This window comes from Perca fluviatilis, chromosome 6 (assembly GCF_010015445.1).
Source record: "Perca fluviatilis chromosome 6, GENO_Pfluv_1.0, whole genome shotgun sequence".
In the NCBI taxonomy this organism is placed as follows: Eukaryota; Metazoa; Chordata; class Actinopteri; order Perciformes; family Percidae; genus Perca; species Perca fluviatilis.
In genome coordinates, this window is record NC_053117.1 from 6,567,211 (window position 1) to 6,580,289 (window position 13,079).

Consider the following 13,079-nt stretch of genomic DNA (forward strand, 5'->3'; position numbering starts at 1 on the left):
CAAACTAAGGACGGACTTAAACAGCAAGTTACATCAAACGATCATTAGCCCTGTTTCCATCAACGCCTTTTTATGCACATTTTGAAGTATCGCATTAGAAAATGTTGGAATGTCGAAAAAAAAACTGCAACTTTGCTTGTTTGCAAGCCATGATGTCTCTCTCTTTCTCATGGGCGGGCCAAATTCTCTGGGCGGGCAAAGCAGAGAAAGGGGAGGTAACCTTGCTCCTTATGACCTCATAAGGAGAAGATTCCAGATCGGCCCATCTGAGCTTTCATTTTCTCAAAGGCAGAGCAGGATACCCAGGGCTCGGTTTACACCTATCACCATTTCTAGCCACTGGAGGACCATAGGCAGGCTGGGGGAATGAATATTAATGTTAAAAACCCTCATAAAGTGAAAGTTTCATGCCATGGGACCCTTAATGATGAAGCTATATAGTTGTTTTTTTTTAAATCAATAAACAACAAAGCAATACAGCTTTCCTGGTAATAAGACCAACTTTAATAACAGTGACAGAAGGAAATCAAACCCATGATAACGTCTCGTGAATAAATGTGGATTAATGCAGCGGTTATAGTCCTAAACATACCAAAAACAGCAAAGCGATACAGCTTCTCTGCTGCGGTCCCAACTGGCGGAAAGAAAAATGTATTTCAATTGGCTGATGCCAAAAGCTTATGTTGAATAAAGTGATAAAAAGATCCTAATATAGTATGTCGAAAAAAGTGTAAAGAAGCAATAATATAGTACATCAAAAAAGTGATAAAAAAGTCATAATATAATACGTTGAAAAAAATCATAGTATAATATATTGAATATAGTACGTCAAAAAAAGTCACAGTATATGTCGAAAAAAGTCATAGTTTAGTAGGCTATGTCACAAAAGTCATAGTATACTATGTCGAAAAAAGTGATAAAAACGCTATAATATAGTATGTCAAAAAAAGTGATAAAAATGTTGTTATATGTCGAAAAGAGTCAAAGTATAGCATGTCACAAAAGTCATAGTATACTATGTCGAAAAACATAAAAGAATCACTAATATATCATATATATGTATCATATATATGTATATATATGTCATAAAAGTGATTAAAAAAAGTCATGGTATGTAATAAAAAGTCAGACAAGGTGGCAGAGTGGTTAAGGTGATGGACTGCTAATCCATTGTGTGTGTGTGTGTGTGTGTGTGTGTGTGTGTGTGTGTGTGTGTGTGTGTGTGTGTGTGTGTGTGTGTGTGTGGGGTTAGTGTTAAGTGTACTGTAAGTCTGTGCTACCAACATTGCCATCTTGACTTCAGCTTGCTTCACGTTTTCTGCCTCTGTTTTTTCATGATGAAGGATGAATTAGCCCGTGTGCCCTTATGTGCCTCTTCTGCGCGATGTAGCCGCTGTGTTTTAATGTGCTGGGTGATGTCATTTTCCCCGCCGTACGCTACATTAAAATCAATGCGACACACCTTAAAAAAACGTGGAGGTTGTCGACATGACTAGGTAAGATGCATGTAAATTGTTGCACCAAACACTGTTGAAATTTACAGCTATGTTTCGATTTCTTTGCGGGAACACCGCCTTCACCTGCCATTTTTTCGGCTCGCTTCGGTCTGAACTTTCGGCGGGAATGAAATATGAAACTGGGTTATGGGTTGCCAGGTTGAGGTGACAAAGAGGTTGAAAATTATATATGGCGTGTGTATTGTGTGAATAGGATGCGCTTCATACAAGATCTGGCAACTGGTCAACATTTGACAAACATATTAGTCTGATTATTTATAAAAGGAGTTTGGGCCATGCAAATTTTCCCGGGAGAAATAACAAACCGGGAGGGGTCTGGGAGATAGGGCCAAAAAACGTGAGAAACCCGGGAAAAACAGGAGTGTTGGCAGGTATGCTCCTCAGATCTCTGCAGGGTAAATCCAGACAGCTAGCTATCGACCAATCGGAGTTTTCTGTTGCACAACTAAAACAACTTTTGAACGTACACGTGTTCCACAGAAACAAGTTCCTTCCCGAGGCTATTTTGCGGGGGTACAGGGGCTTCGTCTGGCGCTTAATGAAGAATGCGATTGGTTTAAAGAAATGCCGATAAACCAGAGCACGTTTTACTCCTATCCCAGGATGCTGTGTGGACTAGCCAGACCCTCCCCCACAGCGCTGTGGAGACTCCCATGAAGCAAACAGCAACAGTATTCAGAAAAGTTGTTGACTGCCTTCCAAAGAATCACATGCTATCACAGCTATTTCCTCCCTTCAGGCAGCCTTGAGTGCTATGAAATCATCTGGCATAGCCTCGAAGCTTGTTTATGATAGCTGCTAAGAGCGTGGTTGTGTTATACTTTGCTACATTTTATCATCCCCTTAAAAAAACGTTTTGTCACCAGTTGCATCCTGGGACATTTGTCCCTCGAGGTGCACTCAAGGACAAGGCAGAAGCACTCTCACGTCCCTGATATTGTAGCCTTCTGTCAAAATGGGAAGAAGTTATTCCAAACGGATCTGTTCACTAGGGCTGCACAATCAGAGTTTTTCCTGCCTCAGAATTGGCTTTTTTTGTGGGGGGGGGGAACCACAACAGTTAGCATGATCAGTCCGTGTACAGTAAAGGCAATGAGTCTGCGTTACCTTATTTGACAGAAATCTATGCATTTTCATGCATCGAGTAAATGAAACCCAAATTAACAAATATTAATTAATATTAACATTTAAATAAATCACGAGAGAGTCCGTTACAGCCTGACTCTGGGGCTAAAACCAAGATTAGCTTTCATATTTCAAGTTTATGTTCTGATTGTTCTACAGCTGTTTGGTAAATTGCTCTAAAAAAAACATTTAGAGAGGATTAGAAAATGTCAGAAAAAGCTTCCACGTGTTCAAGAAAAAAGGTCAAATAAATACAAATGCATAAGAAATCAAAAGCATCTGAAGAAGTGACTAAAAGACAACCAAAACATTGAAAAAAATGTTTTACATTTTGAAATTTTGACCCAGAAAAACCAAAAGTTGCATGGTCAACGGGAAGACAACACAAGGGTTAAATGTAGCGTTATCAACCATAAATAACACACACACACACACACACACAGGGCTGTAGAATACGTTTCATGACAGTCTCACCCAGCCAGTGGAGAGGTCTTGTAGCGCACTCATCCCTGATCATTTCAGTTTCCAGTGGCAATGACCTCGGTCAGGCCCTCCGAGTTCTCAATCTTATGTATTCTCCCTCTCTATTCTGCCTTTTCTATTCCGCCTTTTGTTTGTAGTTCTCCTCGTCTGTTGGACTCATTACGCCTCCCCTCGTCCCTGCCCTCTGTTTCTGATCCGCACTCTTTTATTTATATTCTCTCTTTTCTTCTGCTCCCTACAAACTGTTGTCTGTAAGCATCAAAGGCCTTGTAATTTAACCCAGACCGCCCGTACAAGCACGCACACACACACACACACACACACACACACACACATACTTAGCAATCCTTGAAATTATTGGAAAAAATCTTTATTTATAGTTTAAACAGAATTCAAATGTCTTGCATGTGATAAATATAGAGCGGATTCAGAACACGGTGGAAGGACAGGATTCTGTGTGCTGCATAGATGTATATATTTAGTACAAGGTCACTCGTTTAATAAGCTTCCTTTATGCTTTGGGGTCTATGGATCTTAATATGTTTTTGCTGGGTTTTTCCCGTTTTCTTTTCTTTTCTTTTCCCGAGTATTGCATTTTTTTTATTATTTTTTTTGTGGCAAAGTTTTCCTTACGTTCAGTTCTCCACAGCTGTAAAAACATCTGAAGTCTGATGTCTCGTACACCTACAGATGGTGTTTACATATACACTCACACACTGGCTTTCAAAAAACATGCACACATGTACACTTGCGCATAAATAGTGATGAACCACAGGTGTGGACAGCCTTGTGTCTGTTATAGGGGAACCAATGGTTACAAAACACACACACACACACACACACACACACACACAGAGACACGCAGCAGGTAGCCTCAGGGCTAGTGTGGTGGCAGATGGTAAGTGCTTGCCTCTTAATGACAGAGCCGCTGATCACTTCAAACAAGCCACTCTGAGCAAAACTTTCCCTCTGTTGGTGGAGAGATGTTCAAGTCGCTGAGCAGGTACCCTGGAGAACACTGTTCAGGACTCACACTGCGTGTGTGTGTGTGTGTGTGCGTGTGTGCGCGTGTGTGTGTGCAAATGCAATGTGTCTTTTAGCTTACCCATACACTTTGTATATTCTGTGTGTGTGTTCAGACGTGCAATGATTTGTGTGTATAGCTGCCTGCGTGCGTGCGTGCATGCGTGTGTGTGTGTGTGTGTGTGTGTGTCGGTGTGTGTGTGTGTGTGTGTGTGTGTGTGTGTGTGTGTGTGTGTGAAGTAAAGTAAAAGTGTGTCAGCTCTGGAGTTTTCTTGCCCGGCTGTGTGGAACACAGCAGATGTGCTCAGTTCTCCCCTGAGGATGGCGCCTCTCTCTCTCTCTCTCTCTCTCTCTCTCTCTCTCTCTCTCTCGCTCTCTCTCGCTCTCTCGCTCTCTATCTCTCTCTCCCTCTTCACTCACTCTAATCAAGCTCCCTCATCCGTACATACCCTCCAATGTTTATACACCGCTGCTCTTCACATAATAAGCTGACTTCAGTACTTATCCCCCTTCCTTCCTTCCTTTGGTTACTTATTCCCTCCTCTCCTCTATCTCTCTCCTTCCATCCTACTGTACCACTCACAACATGTCGCCTCGCAGGTCTTTTTTAACCATTATTTAACCAGATAGACTGTTTTCTATTATGTTTCACACATAGTTTAAGTGTGCCATTATATTCAAAATTCTGTTTTAGAGGCTTTTTATACTTGTTATACTCCAACTGTATAGCCTTGCCATAGAATAAATAATTACTTTAAGATAAAAAATAACAGGGGGGAATAAGATTGGAAAAGCAAATAAATAAAGAAAAATACACAAATACAAAATAACGCCCAAGAGCTTGTTTTTCTTGATTCTGGCGCCACCTTTGGTCCAAAATTGTCTGTTCGGTGATGCTTTGCACTCAGTTTTAAAGCAATGTTGTTTTTCCTATAAAATAAATAAATAAATAAATAATAATACCTGTGCAGCAGGTAAACAAAGGGATCGCCCTGTATTTGAAGCAAATAAAACACAAACATAAATCTTCCAGGAACTGGCTTTCAGATGAAGGACTATCATTTGGTATCAAGCTTCCAGTAACAAGCTCGCTTTTCTAACCTTCCTTTATTTAGTCTCTCACACACACACACACACACACACACACACACACACACACACACACACACAACACAGCCTGCTCCATGTATATAAGTCTATTTAGTCCCAACTAGGCCACAGCATCACATGAGCAGTTAGTCACACCATAAATCACACCGGTGCCTGTCCTTGCCTCCCTGGATCTCAGCTGCTATTTTCAGGCGGGGAAAACGGCGAAAGAAGTGAAAATATTCATGCTGTAAACAACAACGGAATATTCTTATTCACTTTATGAGATCGCAGTACGTGCAGGGCGGGCTGTCGTCGCCTCGGGTTTTTGCACACATTCTGTCAGCCCCGAGAAAGTGAGAGAGAGGAGGAGAGGGAGAACAAGGTGACGCTACAAGCAACATGAGTGTGGATAATGAAAACTAAACGCCATCCTTTCTCTCTTTCCTCCCGTCTCTGTCTTGCTTTCTCATCTGCTCTGCGCCACTAGTTTGTCTGTATATGCTAGTCAGGGGATTTGAACGGTGCGTGTGTGTGTGTGTGTGTGCGCGCGCGTGCGTGCGTGCGCGTGTGGGATGGAGGGAGGGAGGGAACAGACAAACAGTGGGTGCATCTTTTTTAAATTTTGATGAAAACGCAAGCGTCATCTCAACAAACGGGACCGCGGAGAGAACATTTTGTGATTTTTCTCATAAGCGTTTCGTGATTGTTTGTGTCCGTCTGCGAAATGAGAAAACAACCCCCCCCCAAAAAAAATATGGGCGCAGCACCGAAACAAATTAAGACCGTCCTGAGATAAATCACATCGATTGAGCTTTTTTGACGTCAAAGGATCAATAAGTGGGTTTACAAGGAGGCGAATATTCTGTTAATGCTCTGAGTGATAGCCTAATCAGAGCGAAAGGCCTCATTTAGGCCTTTCTTTTATAAGGATGCAATCTGCATCGGGATGCGCAGCTCAGATAATAACCAATCTAATCACCCCTGCAGATTTACACCCACCATCATTGTGCATTCTGTCCACACCGGATCTCATTTTCCATTTGCAATAAGGTCCGACTCTAAATCCCTGTATTGTTGTGTTTAGGTGCCTAGATTAAGCTGCTCTCTTGATAATGCTGCAGTGGCACGAGTCCTCTAACAATCTTTAGTCTCAAAGATGTGTCATAATGATGCAAAACGCAATTTGGGTCGATTTTCCAAAACAAGATTAGCCGTTTTTCTCAATTTGAAAATTAGCAGGCTTAATGGAATTGTTATTGAACGAGTGTATGAATACAAACCTCCTGGCATCTGGCTCCATAAAAACTCACTTTTAAAACTCACATTAAAGCGCTGGCTGATTGAAGCTGTCGAAGGATAATTTCTTTTATGGATAAAAAAAAGATTTTGATTCTGCAGATTTGGGCACACGTGGACATTTTTATCAGTGCTAGATTATGCTATTATCTGTATTGGTCAATATGGCACTACTTTATAAGTTCTAGCTGCTGCCTTCACTCTGCTGTTAGATTCATAACTGCTGGCTGTAACGGTACACGAACACTTCACTGCACTTTTCGTCAAAACAAGGGGCTGGAAGGGCAAGTGCATCATTGCTTCTTGTTTATTTGCACAGCTTTTTTGATGCTTTTTTAAGTAAACGAGCACTTTATCTCACTTCTGACATGCAGATCTGGAACTTATCAGACTCGCCTAGAAGGCTGGCTTCTGCTCCAGGTTCTTAGAGTAAATACAGAGCTTGGGAAGCTTTCAGTGCAGCGTTCCATCCTGCAGGAATCATTTACAACAGATCTCAAAGTTAGATACTGTGGGGAATAACAGCAAACTCATTAAGACCTGATAAGTTTTACCCGTGAGAGCTTTTGCTCAAAACATTTTTTTTTTCATAACTTCAGTTATGTTTATGTTTTCTTGGGGGACAGGGAACAAGGACTCTTGTTTCTCAGTGTGTATGAGTTGTGGATTATTATAAATGCACTGGGGTACTTTACTCTTGTGGTCGAGGGCATACCAGAAGTGTAAATGGGGTCAAATTGAATCTTGTAATTTATAATTTATACTTTTTATTGATCCCCAGTGGGGGAATTACAATTTTCTGTTTTGTTAGAATTCACAACACACAGGCCTGAAATACACACACACACACACATGCTCAGGACCTATTCATGCACAAATGGCGAGATGTCAGAGTGAGTGGGCTGCCAGTGCTGGACCAGCGCCCTGAGCGGTTGGGGGGTGGGGAGTTGGGGGGGTGGAGGGGGTGGTACGGTGCCTTGCTCAAGAGCACCTTGGCAGTGCCCAGGAGGTGAACTGGCATCTCTCCAGCTAACAATCCACACTCCGTACTTTGGTCCGTACTGGGACTTTAACCAGCGACTCTGGTTCCCAACCCAACTCCCTAGTAGAATTTAACTAAGTACATTGACTCAAGTGCTTTACTTTAGTACAAATGTGAGGTACTTCTACCTTACTTGAGTCTTTTCTTTTCATGCCATTTTCTACTTCTACTCCGCTACATCTCAGAGAGAAATATTGTACTTTTTAGTCCACTACATTCATCTGTTACAGCTTCAGTTACTAGTTAAACTCAACAATATACAGGCCTATGATTACAACTAAAATATATTTAGCAGATTAAACACTAAGATGATTGACAGAACTGTTTGGATCATTTCCAGTTTCTAAAACGTCAGGAGTTTTCTGCATTGAGTACTTTTACTTTGAATACTTTAAGTACATTTTCCTGATGATGCTTACATACAGTACTTTTACTTAAGTGACATTATTCAATGCAGGACTTGTACTTGTAACAGAGTATTTCTATAGTGGTATTAATACTTTTACTTAAGTACAGGATCTGATCTTCCCTTCGCCGGCCCAAAGTTGCAAGGGGGGTTTTTACGCTCACAGGCGCTAGGGGGGAGCGAGACGACCACCATTCAACCCGAAAAAAGTAATTTAACCATAGCATGCTATGTCATTCTCAATAGCAAAGCACTGCTACAACACACACAAGTTCACCATAATCTACAAAAGAACTACTTACATGTGCGCCCTCATTTAGAAGTCTCCCAGCTAATCCTGCCTTGTAACTGACCAAAGTTGGAGAAACATGCTTTCTTTTACTGTCTTTAGAGTTAGCTAGCTGACATGATCTACATCTGAGCTACTGAGCATGTGCGAGTGCAATCAAAGATAGTACAGAAGAAGAAGATGAAAAGAGGTCTCACTCTGTAGCTAAAACAGAAACCAGGTGAAAAGAGGATCTGCAGCAGTGAGAGAGAGCTGTGCAGTAAAACAACAATATGGTGTTTTTTGAAAATTAAACCATGTAAACCTATTCTGGTACAACCTTAAAATACAGTTATGAACCTGAAAATGAGCATAATATGGGCACTTTAAGGTAAATGAAGCTAAAAAAAAAAAAATGTATAGTTCCCCTCTAAAAAAAAATCTAAATTATCCCTTTAAGGCTTACACCTGCATTAATTGATTATTTTGTCCCCTTGGGGGCTGTGCAACAAGCTGTTAACACAGCATTGTCAAATGTGTTAGCAGACACATGCCTACTGTATTTACACATCCAGCAAACACCAAGAAGAATTAGCAATACCTTTAAATTGTGTTTCTGGACATCTGACAAATGTGCATCCATTATTGACTCTCCTTTTTAGCTCTTTTGTTTTTCTCTTCCACCTCCTGAGGAAAATATCTGGCTATATAGGTGCTAAATGCTATATTTGCCAGCTAGCTGCTAAATGAAAACAATTAGAAGGCAGTTAGTTATCTCCTGAACTGGAGAACAGAACAAGCTAGTAGCCATTTTGCTAGCAAAAACAACAGACGCAGGCAGGAGTCCTGACAAGGAAGGTAAACAATGTACTGCTGTGGATGGGGGCAAACACTACTACTACTACTACTACTGCTACTACTAGTAGTACTACTACTTCCTACTGTATTTACCAAGAGGGTAAGCTTTGCTTCAGAACTCGAACCTCCTATGGCGCCATTTTGATGCTACAAAGAGATCACCTCCCATTAGCATCCCATTGACTGCCATTCATTTTGACATCACTTTGACAGCGAATAACTTTACATCTGAAGCGTTTAAAGACCCTATTTGTCCATTGTTTATTTCTAAAGAAACACAACAATGTATAAAAGGCTCCATTACCTTGTACCTTACGTTATCGCTCCGTAGCAAACGCTTTTGTAAAAATAGGCTAACGATTGTGTCACATAGTAGAGGAATTACCGTATAGTACAGGAGAAGCTCGCAGGCAGTTTCGACTTACATTATCTGTTTAGGTTTAATTACTAATGTTAACTAGCATGTTAGTTAGCAATAATTAGCCTGTGCTTATGTTATCTCCTTACATATACCTACGCTCTCCGTCTCTGTAAGATTGGGAATGATTGAGATTTCTCTTGGCACAGCTACCAGAAGACTTCCAACTTTCAGACAGGTTGCTCACGTCACATTTACGTTGTCTCTCTCAGTTGAAGGCTGCGCAGTAACGCTAGCGCTCACCGGAAAATTGCTTCTAATATCCTTCACTGGTCTCCGTCCAGAGCACACGTGTCAAACTCAAGGCCCGCGGGCCAAATCCGGCCCCCGCTAATTTTAATCCAGCCCCTATATACATTTAGGGTCACAATACATTTTGGCCCAAATACTTGTCACTTTTTACCCTTTTTTTTTTTTTTTTTTAAACGTTTTTGACATTTTCTTCGTCATTTTTGTCAACCAAACTGTAATTGAGAAGCCTATATGAAACATAAATAATACAGTAAAAGATATTTGACTTTTCCCATGACATAAAAGCAATAAACTTGTATGTCTGGCCCTTGATGAGATTTCTCATTTTCTAGTGTGGCCCTTAGGGAACTTGAGTTTGACACCCCTGGTCCAGAGCAACGGGATCGGTTGGTCCATTCTTATATACGGTTTATGGTATTTACACATCCAGCAAACCCTGAGAAACATTAGCATTTCCTTTAAATTGTGTTTCTGGCCATCTGACAAATGTACATCCATTATTGAATTTCCTTTCAGCTCTGTTGTTTTTCCCTACCACCTCCTGAGGGAAATATCTGGCTATGCTATGCTCTGCTTAAATGCTATTAACCAGCTAGCTGCAAACTTTGTCTTTCAGCTATGGTGTAGGCAGGTAGTGTTCAGTTAGTTTAGCATTGAAAACACCTACGTGCCGCATCTTGAAAGGACGCTGATGAGAGCGTTTAGATGAGTAGTGCTGAGGGGGGAACTCAACTGTTTCAATTTATGTGCGTTTGTCACTTTGAGCCACATCTTTCCCATTACATATAGTCTTTTTTAATATCAAATATTGATCAGAGCAACTGTAGGGGTTAAATGGAGGTAGAAACTAGGTAATGGATTGCAGAAATGTGGACAGGCAGATGGAAGCTGAGATGGTGGAAGTCTGTGAGCAGATTTTGGCCAGAGGGTTAAAATGTGCAGGAGCTCTCAGACGATGTGAATCCGAAAGCGGCGACATACAGTTCCTAATCAAAGCTGTGGGTGAGATGCACCATGTACTGTCTGAGCAGAATGGATGACATTAAGCTATAGGTGGTGGAGTGGGCGAGGCTCGACTGGTGTGAATAAGCTGAGGCATGGAGCAATTTCAACAAGTGAAGTGTGAAATGTTCTTCTCAGCTTTTATTCTGTCATCTGTCAACAGATCGGTTGAAAGGAAAGACGAGCTGTTTCGCAGCCATCGGCAGTCCGATGATGCCCCTGTGTGTCTTGTTTTTCAGATGTGTTGGACAGCATGGCACGGTTCAGCGTTCAGGGAGTGTTCAACTACAGCATGCTGACTCTGTCCGACCACGAGAGGGTTTTGTACGTCGGAGCGCGGGAGGTGTTGTTCGCCCTGGACCCCAACGACATTAGCAAACAGCTACGGCCTCAGGTAACACACGCAGAAACACTTTAACCTCAAATGTATTTGCACTAACATGCTTTATCAATTTCACCACAACAATTTAAAAATCCAGAAAATGATTGGAATTATATCACCCAATTTTGGGCGCCCAGATAGCTCAGTTGGTAGAGCAGACGCCCATATATAGAGGTTTACTCCTCGACGCAGCAGGCCCGGGTTCGGCTCCGACCTGTTGCCCTTCGCTGCATGTCATTCCCCCTCTTTCCCCTTTCATGTCTTCAGCTGTCCTGTCAAATAAAGGCCTAAAAATGCCCAAAAGACAATCTTTAAAAAGAAAAACAAAATCACCCAATATTATGTCAGGTACTTCTGCAGAGGCTCCGCGCAGGTGGTAGAGCGAGTGAGAGAGTGACGGCGATTAGCTTCAGAGCGAGTAGCGACTCTAGAGTCATCGTGAGAGAAGCAGAGCGTCTACCCTGTGTTTTCTGACCACGGTGGGACATCTGGAGCAGTAGAAGTTAACTCTCTCCTTGATTTCATGTCGTTTATGGGGAAGGAGAAACAGGAAATGAGCAAGGGGGAAATGCAACGCTACCAAGCCACGGCCGAGCGCCGTGCATTGCCACGACGTGTAGTTTAATTTTTCGAGAGGTGCACGTCAGGCTACGGCGTAGGGTCCGGCGTAAGTTACAGCGCTTTACTTAGTTTAAAATACTTTTATTTTAGGTATAAAATTAATATCTGGTCTAGGCTATTGGTGAAGTAGATGATCCATTTGAGGGGGGGGGGTACATTTTGTCCCCACCGGGGATACAAATAATTCAGAAGAGGCAGGGATATGTAGACTAGAAAGAGGGAAACCTCACGCGTGATATGCCCCCCCTCCCATCCAAAATCACACCCTGGGTATGTATGTATATATTTCTTGTCTGATGTTTTTCAATCACTGTTCAGCACTTGTATTTGTGTTAAGGTGTTATATATAAAAATGATTGATTGATTGATATAAAAAAAAAGTGTGCACATGACCATAAAATCACTGATTGACCTAATATTTTTTTAAAGCTACAGGGGTAGATTTATCAAGCCGTTTGCGCCTGTTTCCAGGCGCTAATTGGTCGCAAAGACGGACGTAACCGATGCGGGCTATTTACAAACAGGGCGCACTTGGGTAAAATCGCAGATTGTCTGCCACATGAGCGAGAAGAGACAAGTTGCGCTTTCAATATGCATTGGTGGGAGGGTCGTGGGGAAAGTGGGAGTTCCACCCAAAAAGGTGGGAGGGAAAGGGTCAGTGTAACGCTTATCAGTTAAATTTTCTAAGCACAAATGGACATTTGGAAAAAAAGAAAAATGGGTTCCAATATCCAATTTTTCATTTTTGTCCACCTTGACAAATTAAAAAATTGGATCTTTTAACTGTTTTTCCAATTTTCTGTTTTTATTCAGAGGATCAGAAATTGAGAAAAATTACAAAATTGCATCTGGGCTCCAATTATTCATAATACTGACATGGTATTCTCTCCCTCGTTCCCCTAGCTATGCCCCCACCCCACTCGAAACCATCAGTTGCAAGCACCTCTGACCCCAAAGTCTATCAGTTTAAAAACAAATTTGGTCCATATGCAGTTAATGACCTGCATATTCCGTAAAGTAGAGGAAGAGAATGCCATTGCTGTATTGAATAATTGGAGCTCAGACGCAATTTTGTAATTTTCTAAATTTCTGATCCTCTGAATAAAAAACAGCTTAAAAGATCCAATTTTTTAATTTGTCAAGGTGGAAAAAAATTAAAATTGGATATTTGAACCCATTTTTCTGTTTTTCCAAATGTCCGTTTGTGCTTAGAAAATTGAACTGATAAGCGTTACACTGAGTGTAACACAAAGTGCACCTAATTATATATTCCGTGGTATTTACAAAGACTGTC

General features: G+C 41.4%; 1 protein-coding gene across 4 annotated transcripts in view; it reads left to right on the plus strand.

The window, feature by feature from the left end:
• Positions 1-13,079, plus strand: part of sema4c (sema domain, immunoglobulin domain (Ig), transmembrane domain (TM) and short cytoplasmic domain, (semaphorin) 4C) — a 128,980-nt gene that overhangs the window by 69,098 nt on the left and 46,803 nt on the right. For all 4 annotated transcript variants that reach the window (XM_039803237.1, XM_039803238.1, XM_039803239.1 and 1 more), the window contains one exon: positions 11,022-11,176. In XM_039803237.1, coding sequence (XP_039659171.1) covers positions 11,022-11,176 — 155 coding nt within the window. The remainder of the gene's footprint in view (positions 1-11,021; positions 11,177-13,079) is intronic.